Raw genomic sequence first — 14,930 nt, 5'->3', positions numbered from 1 at the left:
TTTTTAAGTGGAAGGATTTTTAATTATTTAGCAATTATAAACTAACCTTCTGTCTCTACAGCAAAATTTATGTAAAATATATTTAAAAAAAAACAACTTTAAGATAATGAGACAAAATCATCATATAAAACAAGCTTTAACACAAAAATCTTTATTTTCATACACTAACTTTATGTACTGTAACTATGTTTCAGAATACTTGCAGAAAAAGTTTTGTGAAACACAAAAGACGGAGGAGAGTCCTCTATGTCTGGAAGTTGTTTCTGTGTCTCAGTCTCAGCAGAGTTCCAGGGCTTCTTCTGACTCCAGACGCTCCTCAGCTTTTGGAAACGCATCCCCTGCCTGCTCTCCGGCTTCACCTTCAGCCTGTAAGCTCTCCTCTCCCTGCCCCTGGCTGGTCATGCTGGTTCCCAGCCCATCCTGATCGGCACTGGCATTCTGCGAGTCAGCTCCCTCGTCATCCTCGTCTTCTACGTCCATCTCAAAAACACGTATGTGCCTCAGATTGGCACTCAGCTGCCGGGGAATGAAAAAAATAAACATTTGTCCACGACATTCAGGCAGGGACTTGTGAGAAGGCTGAAAATAAATAATCTGATCTTATTGATCACTGAAACGAATAGAGAAACAGTACAGTGCAATTCACTCACACATAATATCACATTTATAAAACCCCATACACTAAATATAACGTGAAGTGTTAAGTATACATTGAACATACCACGCAGGCTACTTTGCGAATTCCATTGACAGCTACAAACTGAGCCTTCATGTTTTCCATGTCACGCCACTGATTCCCCAACACCAGACCTTGGCACGGGATGGTATTGCTCTGCTGCTCCAACCTGACGACACCGGTGACACGCACCAAGTTAAAGTTATGCTTCAGTTCCACTGCCTTTACACAATGTACAAAACTTCCTTTTATGATATTTAATAATCTGTTCATATTACCGAGTCATATAAAAGTGATATCTACACATTTAAAGGTACAGCACAATAAAAGTCCTATTTCCTAGATGTATCATTTCTGCTAAGGGAACAGACACTGTATTTGTACCTCTGATGATCATGAGTTTATTGTCATAAACCATAAAATGAGAGATCATATTACAATGCCTCCTTAAACTACCTCCTCTTTTTTTCCTGACTGTGAAACAAATGTTATGTTAATGTTCTATATATCAGAAAAAGACTTATTAAATGAATATCAAATGATCTAAATGACTTATAAATACACACCTCAGGTTCAGTTCCCAGCTGAATTCAGTCTCACAGCTGAGGGTGGAAGTGAGAGGGAGTTGAGCCAGGACTCGCCTACTGTTCTGTTCTTCGGATCCTTGCAGGACCACAGTTAACATTTCATCGTCATAGAAACGAGCATCCAGGCAGCTGTAAACATAATGAGACCTGAAAAGGAAACTCATGGTAAATCGTGGTTCTAGCAACACTTTTAACAGCTGAGGCATTTCTTTGTATTAATGTCTGTACAATATATTCAGGTGAAGTAACAAAGTGAGCGTCACTCACTGGGCTGCAGCACTGTCATCGTCTGCATTGTCAAGATGGTGCCTGAGGTCAATCGACATGACGCTGTTTGGGATATGTCTGCGCAAGCAAAACACGTGGTTATATAAACACAAATAAAATATTTTTTTTAAAAAACCTCACACATACACCTACAGTCCCAGACACGTACCTGTTTGGATCGGTTCCTTTCCGTAACAGGTAGAGCTTGCAGGGTGAAATCTCTGGCATGCAGAACACAACATAGTGCATTTTGGCCTTTTTGTCATTCCACCTGTGAAACCACCAAAAAGTATCATTAATCCAAAACCCTATTCTTGCGGTCACAAGCACAAAACTCTATAATGTTTGTGTTTTACGTACAGAGACGGGAGTTCAAAAAGTCGTGGGGTGTTTTCAGAGCTAGAGAAATAAATAAATACAACTTTAATCACATTAATGGCGTCATATTTAAAATAATAAAGATTATTAGCAGACAGATGAGATTATACCTTTCAGGCACGGTGTACAGGGGCAAAAAGACGGCCTGTTTTACTGACTTCCCAATTACTTCCTGCACACAAGTAAAAACAATAAGTCAATGTAATAAAGTGATGTGACCAGACTTTAATTGCTAAAGCCCCTGTCATTTATAATAAATGCTTATTTGTAATGATGAGGAGGACAAAATCCACAGCACACAAAACTCACCGCCGGTTTCTCCAGGCAGTGCTGAATCACATTCTCCATCATCCTTTTGACAAAGTGCAAAGACTTCTGGGGATATGAAGGGAACAGCAAAGGGCTCTCTAAGGACAACAAGCAAATATTTCATCAGTTAGTTATGGCAGATGTATTCAGAGTAAATCAACATTCAAATAAATTGACGGCAAGTAATTTCTCACTAAAACAAACATTTAACTTCCTTCCATAACACACAAATTACCTCTAATATAAAAAAAAAAAAAAAAAGTCAGCACTTTTGAAGTCAGGGTCAAAGTTCACCTTTCAGGTGTGTGCTCTCCTGTAAAAACTTAAGCCACTGGTTTCCCTTTGTGTTGGGCGGAGACACGAGGTCCTCGTCCTCGTCCTTCAGGTACTGTAAATGTCCATATGAAAGACAAATCAGCATGTTGTAAGACAGGACTTCAGTTCAAAAGCACTTGAAGCTGTTCAGCATAAAACCACTTACCTGACCAACTCGTTCTACGTTGAAGTACTTCCCTTTACGATCGAAGAGCTCCTCGTTCTATTAAAGCACAAAGCAATTTCACTAAATTTTTAAAAACATGATAACACAATTAGAAAATTATTAAAGTGTCATTATGATGATCTCACCTCACTAAAATGCTCCGACAAGAAGTCAGCAACAAAGGCAATGTCCTTCTGAGTCATCTAAGGGATTTAATACATATATTAAAACAATTTCAGAAACACACACAAAAAAAAAAAAAAAAATTACACATCTCTGGTAAAACTCACCTTGTTGAGTTCTGGTGGTACATGCTCCTCACACATTCTTAGCATAGCTGAGGGAAAACAACAGAGTGAGTGCTATCAGCGGTGCAGGACCCAGAGGCTGTCAGGGGCCCAGATAGGATTTTCAGAGGAGACTCTCTCGCACAGTCTTCAAAGTAACCATTCAACAACAAGGCCCAAGAAAAATATTTGCATTGGTGCCAAATCACAACTGTGTGAGCATATAAGCAGAAATGAAACTTTATTCTTGGGAACTCAGACTACTGCATGTCAAAGACATACACACTAATGATAACAAGTCAAATATGGCAAAGTAATTTGAAATCTTACCTACATACAGCCACCGGAAAAAGGCTTTAAAGTTTTTCATACTCTTGTCAATCACCCTAAATGACAAAATGAAAGAAGTGACGAAGAGGAAAACAAAAGAACATTCACAGTTTACATAGAAATCTTTCATGTTTATGGTCATGAACTTACTGCAGAAGTTCGTTGGCTTTGAGAGAAAAGGAACCCACAGCTGTGATGGCTCCTAAAAACACAAAACACACATGTAGGTATTCATGAAAAAAAGCTTTATTTCAGTTATTGTACATGTTTGAAAAGGTACCTTCTATAGCTGCTGAATCCAAACCAAGGGGCTCGAACTTTTGCTTCCACAGAGACATTCCTTTCACCTCACTGAGGTGATACAACAGAGCCTCAGAGCCACTGCAGCGAGCAAAAGAGAGGGGCAGGTTTTTAATCTTAGTTCATTTTAAATGAGAAACATTCAGGCAGCTGAGAGCATTCACAAGAATTAAAAGACTGAAATACCTCTGCAGGTGGCTGATCACTAGCTTCTGGATGCTGGAGTAAGAAGACTCAATGGACTGGCCAAGCTTCTTCAGGCCCTATGATGGAAATGTAAAGAAAACCCCACAAATAACATGTGATTTAAAACTATACCACCAAATGCATTTGGACTACAACATCAGAATTCTTCTAAAGAGATAAGTTATAAGAAGGGAACTATGTCTGAACTCCTCTTGCTCTCACCTTGACAGTCAGCTGGTTCATGAGAAGAGCCTGCAGTTCAGGGCTGCATGAAAATAAAGAGCCAAAAAACATTATAAATGTATGATTCACCACAAAGTGACACCAAATGAAATCCTCTAACATCCATTTCACTGGCTGAAGATACGTTGCTACCATCTACAGGACACGCCATACATTGCAACATGCAAAATCCAAACATTAGAAATGCCCTCCTCCCCCTCTCACCTCGACTGCCCCCACAGCAGCAGCTCCAGAAACTCATCTTGAACTTGAGTGCTTGTGTTCTTCTCCTGCAAAGAAAGGAAACAAGACATGTGTTGATACTCACTTGTTTTAACCAATATTTAGACAACAAACAGCAACTACAAACCTGAACAAACTTGGTGAGTCGCAGGTCCATCTGCATGAGGATGTCCTCCCACGCCTCGCACATACAGGTAAGTGAGAGGTGCAGGTACTGCAGCAGGGTGGAGATGTGGGTGAACTTGCGGGCCATCCTGGTGACCTCAGGCAGACAGTCTGACAGCAGACCCGTGTCCAGCTGGAAGACGGATACGACAGTGAGAATATACAGAGACAAATGCAGGTCAGAGCAGGGAGGAGGTGCGGAAGAGGGAAATGAAGCCCAATGTCACCTGAACGTAGCAGATCTCCGGGTTGTTGTCGGCAGACCTGACCTCTGTGATGACGGACAGAGACTTGAGATCACTGGAGAGACTCAGGCTGCGACACATTCCTGAAACCTGTGGAGGGTTAATCCGATCAAAGTAACATCAGCTTAAGCACAATGTATTGTTGCGCACTTCAGACATGAGTCTTCAGCATCTACTTTTTCCTCATTTTTGTTTTACAGGTACAATTCTTCTGTGTTTATGATCTAAAATCATGGAATCCATTACAGCTGATGTGTGATTAAGATGTTTTTTTGTCTTACTTAAAAGTTTAAAGGGGATCATGAGATCCAGTTCAAGTTGAATTTTGCTGTTTATTATGACACATTTCACCACTTCAGATACATTTTCTATTGAATATAAATGAAGCAGTGATTGTTAATAATTTCTCAGTATAAACTAAGAATATTTAGCAGCCAACTGTTATGAATGAAATAAACATCCGTACCCCTCCTAGAGTGGCGATCTTGTACATCCCGTAGGCATACAGCTCCACAAAGCCAGCGTCTCCTCCAAGAACAAGTATGTTCAGTCTGCGTGGAAACAACATGAGGTGGCAAAATCATCTCCCATCCAACTTAAAAAGCATTACAAAGACTCTCTGATGCTTAAACAATAAGCTCATTTACCTGATTTCTCCCAGGAGGTTGAGTATTTCATCCGACTTTTCCTCACTGTGATAGACAGATAAAACACACTCAGCTGCTGCCAGAAACAAACATGAAATCCTTGATATAAAACTGATGAATTAGTCATTAAACCCCACCTGAAGATCTTTGACGTCGTGCTATAGCTGAGAAAAAACAAAAGGTTGGCCAAATGTTATTCAGTCAACCAAAGAGTTGTCTTTTTAAAATGTGATGTAAAATTAATGGGACTGGTACCTCTTGGGGAGAGTTGGTAATTTGGGAAGAAAAAGTTTGGATTCATCCTCTGAGTTGTAAAATGAGCTCAGCGCACTGAAACACATCGAGACAGTGACTCGCATTATTCTTCAGAATTAGACAGTTTCTCTCAACCTGACAACCACGGTGGTCTGTTACACTAAACCATCTGATACGTTGTCCTTGAAAACTGTTTGGAGGAAAGAAGGCACTTTCAAAAAAACTGAACCATCACAGGCTGACTTCAACGAACCACATCACTGTTGTTTTCAAATGAACACTTGCTTCTAACTGTCGTCGCCTGTAGCTGCCAGTAGATCCTCACGGTACGCTGACTGAGAAACAACCGCTGTGGTTTGGAAGCAGGCACATAACCTGAAGCCTGACGAGATGGATTCTCACATGATCTCGTGAATCCAGCCGCCTCACTGGTTAAACTCTCTCGACCCTCAGTGTGACTCCTGAGCCTCATGCATACCTGCTCTCCTCCATCACCTCCATCCAGTGCATGCAGGTAACAGGACTCTGCATCGGGAACACGTGGAGGATCTCAGCCTTCTCGACACCACACAGGACCACCTGCTTTGTGTCTCCGAGGCTGAAGGCCAATACTGGAGATTAAAAAGAAATTAAAAGTACAATATCCTCATGATTACAACGTGCAGATGACTAATAAATGTGAAAGATGTACACACAGTCACCCCTTACTTTTTCCATCTGGTCTCCAGGCGAGTGCAGTAATCTCCTTCCCAGTGTACTCACTGGGTGGTAAACTCCAAACACGCTGGAAACTAGCCAAGCGATGTAGCAGCAACTATGAACGGACATAATCCATAAACTTACAAAATACACAGAAGATACCACATCATGTTGTTTAAGAATGAGTAACTGGGTTTAAAGTCTATACCTCTCCAGTTGTGTTGGCCAGAGCAATCAGATCCCTTTTCGGAGACCATGCCATGCAAAGCACAGGGTTAGGAAGCTGCTTCTCTCCCACTTGCCTGAAGGCAGGCATGTTGAGGGCTGTGAAATGTGAAAAGTAGAAATAAAGTTTATTTGAAACAAGTTATCGGCACTTAAGAAAGAGTGAATCGTTGATCCATTTTTGTGCAGCTCTGCCTGCGTCTAAAATGCGGAGCTGGTGAATCCGTTATTTTTACTGTTTTATTACCGTTTTACTTTTGTTTATTTTATAGCTAAAATAATTATTCTGTTCATTAATTAAAAGGCCAAAAGAGAATTATTTAGCAACTATTTTGACGATTAATTAATCATTTCAATGACAATGACTACGTGTTTTTTTTTTTTTAAATGACAAACATTTGCACTCCAACCGATCGAGGCAGAGGACCAGACACCTCTGGTTCTGGTTCACCTCCGGTTCTGGTTCAACTCTGGTTCTGGTTCACCTCCGGTTCTGGTTCAACTGTTTCTGGTTCAACTCCGGTTCTGGTTCACCTGTGGTTCTGGTTCAACTGTTTCTGGTTCAACTGTTTCTGGTTCACCTGTGGTTCTGGTTCAACTCTGGTTCTGGTTCACCTGTGGTTCTGGTTCACGTTCACCTCTGGTTCTGGTTCACCTCTGGTTCTGGTTCACCTATGGTTCTGGTTCACCTGTGGTTCTGGTTCACGTTCACCTCTGGTTCTGGTTCACCTCTGGTTCTGGTTCACCTCTGGTTTTCACCTTGTTAAAAAGTTGTTTTCATTCCAGCTGTCGCTCATGTTGAATTGTTGGGTTACTCTATAATCTTGTAAGGTTTGTTGTAAGGACTTTATTGTGTTCGGTGCCTTCAGATAACTCGTGTTGTGATTTGGTAATTTATGTAAACAGCATTGAAATCAATGGAATTGATGAGGTTTCTATGTTAAGTATGATTTTTGTCTCATTTCTTTACATTTCATAGAAAAAAATGATTAACTTTTAAAGGACAAAATGACATGAATCAGTGATCAAATTGTTTCATTATATTGATAACAACCTTTTAATTAATATAATAAGTAAAATGAGATGCAAAGCATCAATTGGAGCAGACTCGGTGACTAAATATTAGATCAAATATTTCAGACGAGCGGTCCATGAAGGAAACGATGAGCACGTCGGGGTCGTTTTCTGTCAGTCTGGTCCTCGAGCTACGCTCTCGCCCAGCAAACTAAAAAGAGACTCTCAAACGAGGCGACGGAGAGCAAAACCAAGCGAGGACCCGAGTCGGAGGGACTCTTCGTGTCTTACCGTGAGTTGACCGACGAGTCCTCCAGTCCAACCACAGATATTATGCTAGCAGTCTGTTAGCAGTCAGATCAAAGTAACGGAGAGAGAATCCCATGAATATTTATATATATATTTTTTTTTATTACGAGCGGTAATATAAGAAGTACAACAGGCTACACTAACTGCTTCTCTGCGCCAATTAAGTCATAATTTAAAGTTTTCTTACGGATATTTTCACAACTCGGCGGACACCGCCATATTTCCCATCCAACCAATCACAGTGGAGCTACGGGAGGCGCCAAGGGACAAAATTACTCAGGCAGAAAACGCAATTTGTAAACAAACGGGTACATTGGAAATAACACCGCTGTATGAGTAACTGGAGGTTTAGGGATTTGGAAATGCTTCCAAGCTAATGGTTTTATAATGGGTTATTGTTTGGAAACCTTTGACGCTCAAACTTGTGTCTTATCTGCTGGCCAAGCTTTAGCATTGCATTTGTCGAAGACAGCAAGACGTCGAAAAATGTTTTATTGTGTCACTCTGAATGTGTTCACCGGAAGTTTAATATTTATTTCTGCTTCATATCTCTCACATAGTTCTTTATAGATTAATGTGAATTTACTCAAATTAGAGCTGAGACTTGACACTTTAACGTCATATCCATTATATTATTTTAAATGTAATGTGCTACTGATACAAGAGCATAAAGTACAAAATGGTATATTCCCGAAAAAGCTGTGAACTATAAATATTCCAGCAAAGTTTTGCTCACATGAAAAATAAGCAGACGGCTTCTTTAAAGCCCTTACTCAACTGAAAAAAATCTGCAGAAGTGCATCACATCGTTGACACGCTTGTGACGTAAACGTGCACTTTCCAATATTTGACGTTTCTGTTTTTTTGCTGCAGTTCTTGCAATCAAAGACAGTAAAACAACCCCCATCTTTATGACTCTTAGGCAAGACAGACTGTTTTTTGAAAGTACAGCCAAGGCTTTTAGTGTAAAGTTAAATTTTCTCCAAAAAGGGGTACATCAGATGCAGATTAACAATATTTAGTATGTTAATTCTGCAGTTTTATATATCTAGTGACCATAAAACAACTCTTTTATGCAACATTTCCTAAAACTAGTTCTGTTTCCTTTACTGCACACGATGTCCAGAAGCCTCTGGTCTTCACTGCTGAAATGATACAGACTCTATAATTATAATGATTACAAAATGATTCCTATACCCAACCATTCAAGCAAAAACACTGTAAACATAACCTACGATGGAAAGACTGTGTTGTGTTGTGGTGTGCACATATGGTTTAAAGGAACTCTGGAAATCTTCCAGTACTATTCTTACATGGACCACAAATAGATACACGAGTCTGTAGGTTATATGTGGAAGTCACCACTGAATAATGCAGTTATTTTTGAATGATACCTTACACAGAGTTACTGCTAACTGGAGCAGAGTGACAAGCAAGTAGAATTAAAGATTACTCATTAGTTGTGTGTGTATATAAACTAGATAGTTATTACTGTGGAAATTCCTCCTGGACTTATCACCACCACTTAACTGTAATCAGTAGATTGATGAAGAACCAGAATAGCTTTGAGAGCACTGAATGTGATAGTGGATAGAAATAGACCGAGTGAGGCTACATGGCCCTCAACTGTCTGGGTCTAGTCGGAGCCATGTAATACTCAATAAGATACCAGAACATGAAGAATATTGGAGCTGTCAGTCGCTGGCTGGATAGAGAGTTGAAAGTACTCAGCGTCCATGCCATCCTCAGACCTCTGCTGTTATGTGTGCAGCATTGACCTTTACCAAATTAGTGCCGAACCTTGATCTCAACACCAGTTTTTGCTAAATGCTTCCAGGACCATTTTCAGTTACCATAGCTACAGGTATACCAGATGAGTGGGTGGTCTGGGGTCATCGGGTCAACTCAACTGGACACAGTGGCAGCACTGACAAACTGCTGTCCCCCCACTCTCATAATATATGTCTTAGCTAGACAAACTGTGACCTAGCCTGGATCAGTAGGAGGCCTGTTGTACTGTATATCTTTATTACACAGATCTGTGGTTATGAGTTTGACCTCCGCAGATTGAGAGACTCTGAATGTTGTGACTTGTACCAGCCTATAAAAGCATAAAGTGTCCGTGTGGTTTTAAATATTCCAACAGCGTTGTGTTAACTGTGTGTGTTAATTAACAAACAGTGGTTTAGTATAAAACGTCCCCGCCACCTTCTGTTCCCCAGGACTACCTCAACACTCTCTCCTCTTGCCAGTATTCCTGCTGTGAAACCTGAGCCCGGGGCCAAATATAGCCCCACACAGTGAGCAGTTAGGGACCGGGACAGATGGGACAGCAGGCCACTGCAGAGACAGTACGCCATTGGACCCTGAAACCGAGAGATCCTGCGGACCGTCTGACCAATAAGGCGGCTCTTCTGGGAAGAGAAGCTTCTTTTTGGCTCATTCGTAATTAAACGAGACAAACCTGGAATCGCAAAACCAGGAGAGAGCATTCGTACAAGCAGACCACTTGAAGGTACGTTTGGCTCTGTTTCCATTGATTTATGTTTTATAGTTTAGTTTGTAATTGTTTATCAAGAGTATTTATACAGTATTCTTATATATCAGTCAAACACAAGCAATTCACAATTCCTTTATATTGGTTTGGAATAAATATGACAAATAGATAGTATCAACGTACATCTGAACGTACAAAATACTGTAATTATTAATTGACACAGTTTTAATGTATGAAATCTTGGAACAATAAGGTTGAGGACAATTTGACAGCCCTGTCAGTTATTAACATTTTCTACATTCATATTTAATCACCACTATGCTGTTGTTATTGTTCCCTTCAGACAAAAGAATCTTTCTAGGTTTATACCTGTGTGTGCGTGTGTGTGTGTGTGTGTGTGTGTGTGTGTGTGTGTGTGTGTGTGTGTGTGTGTGCGTGTGTGTGCGTGCGTGTGTGCGTGTGTGTTCGCTACTGTGAAACATAGCCCAGGGGATTAAAAATAACAACAGCTGGTCTTCAGGACGACATGAGGCGCTGAGTGTCTCGCTGCATCGTTCATGTATCCACACCAACAGTTTCACAACACACTGTATACATCTAGTTTCAACTTGTGGGGAGATCAGAGCTCAAACAACAAAACCCCTTTTAAACTGCACGTAAAGTGATCTGTTTTGAGTGAGACTCCTGTTATGTCAGTAACTCAAAGAGAAGGATGCATCAGGTGACATAAATTAACTCGTGGACTAATGGGTGCATCCTTATTTTGGATTGTGGTTTAGCAAGACTGTCTACTGCTTGTTTCATCACTTGTTTACAAAAATATTTTATTTAACAATCTTTATTTGAATAATTTATGGTATGAGAATATGGGTATTCAAAATCCATAGTTGAATTCATACTTTTTAAGAATTAACTGAAAAATATATAGTTATTGATTATTGTTTTCAATGGTATTTTAGGCTAACTTCCCTTGATTGATGCACCTGTTGCCCTATTCCTCTGATGCAATACTAACATCAGGCACAAAAGGATCGGTTGATTAATTCATTAGTTTTGATCGGTGATGACCTTTTCATTTATGGTGAAAAAATATATAAAACATTTTCTGATTTCAGCTCACAACAACTTTAAACGTAAATGAAAAAAAATAATTTTATTACACTATTCATCAAAAAATAGAAACTTGGAAACTGATAATATTGGTATATATTTTACCAATTTTTGTCTATCTTAAAAATTCTTAAGAAAATGAACCTAGTTTGAACTAATTGTTGCACAACTTTCATCTAATTTTCTGTGGAGTAAATCACGTGTGAGGAAAGGAGAACAAAGAACAGAGGGATTGAGGTAAAATGTCCTGACAGAAACAAGGCGAGTGAGAAATGCCAATCATGTTCAGTATGACCTCAGCTGAAGCCTTTACTAATACCCACCAACTGTGTGGAGACAACAGAAGGCCTGAGTCATCCTGCCAGCTATGGCTGTGACAGCAAATGATGCAGTATTGTAAAGTCTCTATTTCAAGCTCGACATGTCTCTTGTGTGCCTGTCATTTCCCTTTTTACAGATGGGTGTCTCTGTTACAGTGTGAATTGTTCTGTGTGTAATTGTCTGGTTAATGAGGCCTGATGTGTACTACAGAATGCAGGACGGGAGTTGGAACCAGCCACTCCCCATCTCGCTGCTGCTGAAGGACCCAGCAGCAGGCGGGACCTTGGAGGGCGATGCGGGCGTGTTTTCTGAGGCATCCTCTGATGGGGAACTCTGCCCGGACTCTGTGACAGAGCTGGTTTCCGGAGATGGAGACTTTGCAGATCTTACTACCTTCTTGAACGCAGAGGAGATTAATCGTAGTCTGGACCTGGCCCGGGAGGCCTTTGGTGACACGCGTGAATCTGAAGATCCAGTCCCCTCTAATCGTTCACAACAGGAGCAGGCTCCTCTTCAATCTGCCTCCTCCCTACCTGTGTCCCCATCGACTACTGAAAACCTCATCACAAGCCCAAACCTGTACCACCAGACCAGAGCTCCCTGCCCAGAAGACAATGCAGAAGTTAAAGTTTCCCTCAGCCAGAGTGCCCCCCTCAACCAACCTGCACACATGTCCAGTGAGGATGCGTCCTATGCTGAGAAGCCTGTCCGTCACAAACCTGTCCAGCCCGTCTATAAGCAGGACAAACCCCGGCTGCTTCACGAAGGCCTGGAGCTGAACGATCGGGTGGCTTCAGCCACAGAGTTCTGCAGCCGCGCTGCCACCTTCATCGAAGAGCTGTCCTCCATCTTCAAAGGTGCTGCTCATTTGGAGCAGCAGGTGGAGGAGGACTCCTCCTCTCCTGACAGCGGCTATCTGTCTCCCAGGAGCCAGCGGCCGGTCCCTCAGGGCTCTGCCTCTGCTCCGTCTCTGCCTCCTGGCCAGCAAGAGGACGCACAGTACAGCCAGCCAGACGTGGGCCCTCAGCCCATGGGCCCGGTGGGAGTGGCAGCCTCTGCAAGGTACCAACACTCTGGAGCTCCAACATCATCCGGACCCTTGTTGCCTCCTTGCTTCCTCCAGAAGCTGAAGAGTCAGGAGGTGGCAGAGGGGAGCCCCATTCAACTGGAGTGCCGAGTCACGGGAAACCCGGTGCCGCTCGTCAGGTAGGGGATGACTTAATATGACTTTATTGTTCAAGTTGGATTTGACAGGTGCCTGCTGTTTGATTTTATTACATATAATGATTACATTTTTTTTATGGAGATTTTTTTTAATGGATAAGAAATACATGTCATATTTCAAATTTGGAGTAGGGAGTGATTTTATAGTAGCCTATCATTATTTTCCAGTTTGATTTCTTGATTTCTTCTCTTCCCTTTTATTTATAAAAAGAACATTTTACATTACATTTCATTTAGCTGAGGCTTTTATCCAAAGCGACTTACAACATACCGATGGTACACCATCGGGAGCAATTTTTAGGGTTCAGTGTCCTGCTCAAGGACACTTGGGCATGTGGGCAGGGGGAGCTGGGGAGGTGCATGTTTTTTGGATGGTGGGAGGAAGCCGGAGCACCTGGAGAGAACCCACGCAAGGACAGGGAGAACATGCAAACTCTGCACAAAAAGGCCCAGGACTGGATTTGAACCCCGAACCTTTTTGCTGTGAGGCGACAATGCTAACCACTGCACCACTGTGCCGCCCCAACATTTGTCAAAATGTATTTAGTTGTAACTCGACGTGTTACCATGTTAGAAAAAGAGAATCAGAACTGTAAGCATCAATCACTTTGTTCTGTTTTCTATTTATTCATTTTAAATAATCAATCATTGAATTTATTATTTTTTCAATTGATAGATTTTTTCACAATCAAATTGATGCTATTTTTTTTCCCTCTTTATCCATTAATCTGCACATTTCTTGAATCATGATTATTGACTCAAACATCAGTTTATTAAGTGGTCTCTTGTATTGATTAACACAAACCGGGCCACATACATTCCCCCATCTGCCAATTAATGGCTGAGAAATTTCTCACTAGAGGATGCGTATTCACAGGAACTGGCTTGTTCAATTGTCGACATTTGCACCATTTAATTTCCCAGAGTTTTTTTTTTATTGAAGGGTATCATCTTATTAAAGGTCGGTTGCTTTTTGTTAAACAATGAACAAGCAGGAAAATCCCAACAAAACCTGTTGAATAATTGTTCTGTTTTTCCATGAGATTTTTTATACTTTGATAGAGCTGTTAACTTGGTTAGGTGGAGATGGCTGTGTGGTGTCCTGATGCTAACCTGCTGTGTCTGGGTGTAATATGCTGTATTATGCTCAGGAGTTCTTCAGTCTGTCCTGATACTGAAAAGCATTTATAGTATTTCAGCTGATTGTTTAAAAGAAGACAGAACTCAGTACTCCATTAAAGGGTCAGTTCACCTTGTTTAAAAAAATAATATTTTCTCATTTTTGAAGGTATCCAACTAAACAGTAAGCTTTAGTTAAATTTTTCCCACCACTCAATACAATGGAAGTTAATGGGATTTAAATTTCTGTGCTCAAATCGTTGCCAACGACATAAGAATCTCAAAGGTGAAGATCTGAACAACAAATAAACCAAAATTGTTGGCATGTCCAGGTATCACTGCAGGGAGTGTTTTGAATTGACCCTTTAAGAAAAGTGATTTTTGAGGTATAATATGATGTTGAATGAATGCAGTGACCCACACTACATGAGCAGACCTTTATATCTCTGTGTCAGTGATGCTGAACAGACCAGGTTGTCAGGATTCAGCCTCGCTGGTCTGGCCGTTACAGATAAGCTGGGTGAGATGGGAGGTGAGAGTGACCTGGCTTTGAGTTTGGGGGGGACTTCCACTCTGTGTAAGCACATTTTACCTCTGGTACCTATGCCAGCAGAATCAGGGAGGCTGTGTAATTTATGCCTGGATGAGTTGTTCTTCCTTCGGAGACGACAGCACCGCCTGCCTCCTCTTATTCACACCAGTTCATGAGAAAACTAAAAATACACTCCTCTCTTGTTTCGAGATATGTCAACCTCACAGCTCAGTCAACATGCTCGCTGTTTACTACTCAGACATACCTGAACCAATTACAGTTTCAATCTGTTGTGAACTTTA

At 41.1% G+C, this 14,930-nt stretch overlaps 2 protein-coding genes across 14 annotated transcripts in view; one reads left to right on the top strand and one right to left on the bottom strand.

Moving 5' to 3' along the window:
* Positions 1 to 135: 135 nt before the first annotated feature.
* Positions 136 to 8,063, bottom strand: anapc4 (anaphase promoting complex subunit 4). 8 transcript variants are annotated; one of them, XM_069699315.1, is made up of 30 exons: positions 8,013 to 8,063; positions 7,808 to 7,860; positions 7,158 to 7,261; positions 6,486 to 7,036; positions 6,287 to 6,392; positions 6,057 to 6,189; positions 5,579 to 5,653; positions 5,461 to 5,487; positions 5,324 to 5,368; positions 5,143 to 5,227; positions 4,659 to 4,766; positions 4,394 to 4,564; positions 4,249 to 4,313; positions 4,024 to 4,066; positions 3,802 to 3,878; positions 3,596 to 3,696; positions 3,466 to 3,517; positions 3,316 to 3,371; positions 2,989 to 3,035; positions 2,845 to 2,901; positions 2,699 to 2,755; positions 2,512 to 2,605; positions 2,218 to 2,315; positions 2,019 to 2,080; positions 1,891 to 1,929; positions 1,700 to 1,801; positions 1,531 to 1,608; positions 1,243 to 1,410; positions 722 to 845; positions 136 to 516 (listed from the first exon to the last, which is right to left on the bottom strand). In XM_069699315.1, the coding sequence occupies exons 4-30, from the start codon at positions 6,591 to 6,593 to the stop codon at positions 277 to 279; spliced, it is 2,418 nt and encodes an 805-aa protein (XP_069555416.1). In that variant the 5' UTR covers positions 6,594 to 7,036; positions 7,158 to 7,261; positions 7,808 to 7,860; positions 8,013 to 8,063; the 3' UTR covers positions 136 to 276. The 8 variants fall into 8 exon arrangements, with proteins under 8 accessions (XP_069555416.1, XP_069555417.1, XP_069555421.1 ...); XM_069699316.1 differs by having other exon boundaries at positions 6,486 to 6,601; positions 6,937 to 7,036; positions 7,808 to 8,061; XM_069699320.1 differs by lacking the exon at positions 7,158 to 7,261 and having other exon boundaries at positions 6,486 to 6,601.
* Positions 8,064 to 10,186: 2,123 nt separating this feature from the next.
* The window catches only part of palld (palladin, cytoskeletal associated protein), a 54,206-nt gene continuing 49,462 nt past the window's right edge, over positions 10,187 to 14,930 (top strand). For all 6 annotated transcript variants that reach the window (XM_069699308.1, XM_069699309.1, XM_069699312.1 and 3 more), the window contains exons 1-2: positions 10,187 to 10,340; positions 11,964 to 12,959. In XM_069699308.1, coding sequence (XP_069555409.1) covers positions 11,965 to 12,959 — 995 coding nt within the window. In that variant the 5' untranslated portion in view covers positions 10,187 to 10,340; position 11,964. The remainder of the gene's footprint in view (positions 10,341 to 11,963; positions 12,960 to 14,930) is intronic.

Source organism: Brachyistius frenatus, unplaced genomic scaffold, assembly GCF_029030835.1.
Source record: "Brachyistius frenatus isolate BFR_SWC_R1_liver_20210118 unplaced genomic scaffold, ASM2903083v1 Contig_29, whole genome shotgun sequence".
NCBI lineage: Eukaryota > Metazoa > Chordata > Actinopteri > Embiotocidae > Brachyistius > Brachyistius frenatus.
The sequence above is the reverse complement of the archived record's forward strand: the minus strand, read 5'-3'. Positions and strand labels throughout refer to the sequence as shown.

What these genes read in the sequence shown, in the direction of transcription:
- anapc4 (XM_069699315.1), bottom strand. Translation starts at nt 6,593, where the DNA reads ATGCCTGCCTTCAGGCAAGTGGGAGAGAAGCAGCTTCCTAACCCTGTG. An exon ending in TGGCCAACACAACTGGAGAG is followed by an intron (nt 6,393 to 6,485) that starts GTATAGACTTTA and finishes GTCCGTTCATAG; the next exon opens with TTGCTGCTACATCGCTTGGC. An exon ending in AAAGCCAACGAACTTCTGCA is followed by an intron (nt 3,372 to 3,465) that starts GTAAGTTCATGA and finishes TTTGTCATTTAG; the next exon opens with GGTGATTGACAAGAGTATGA.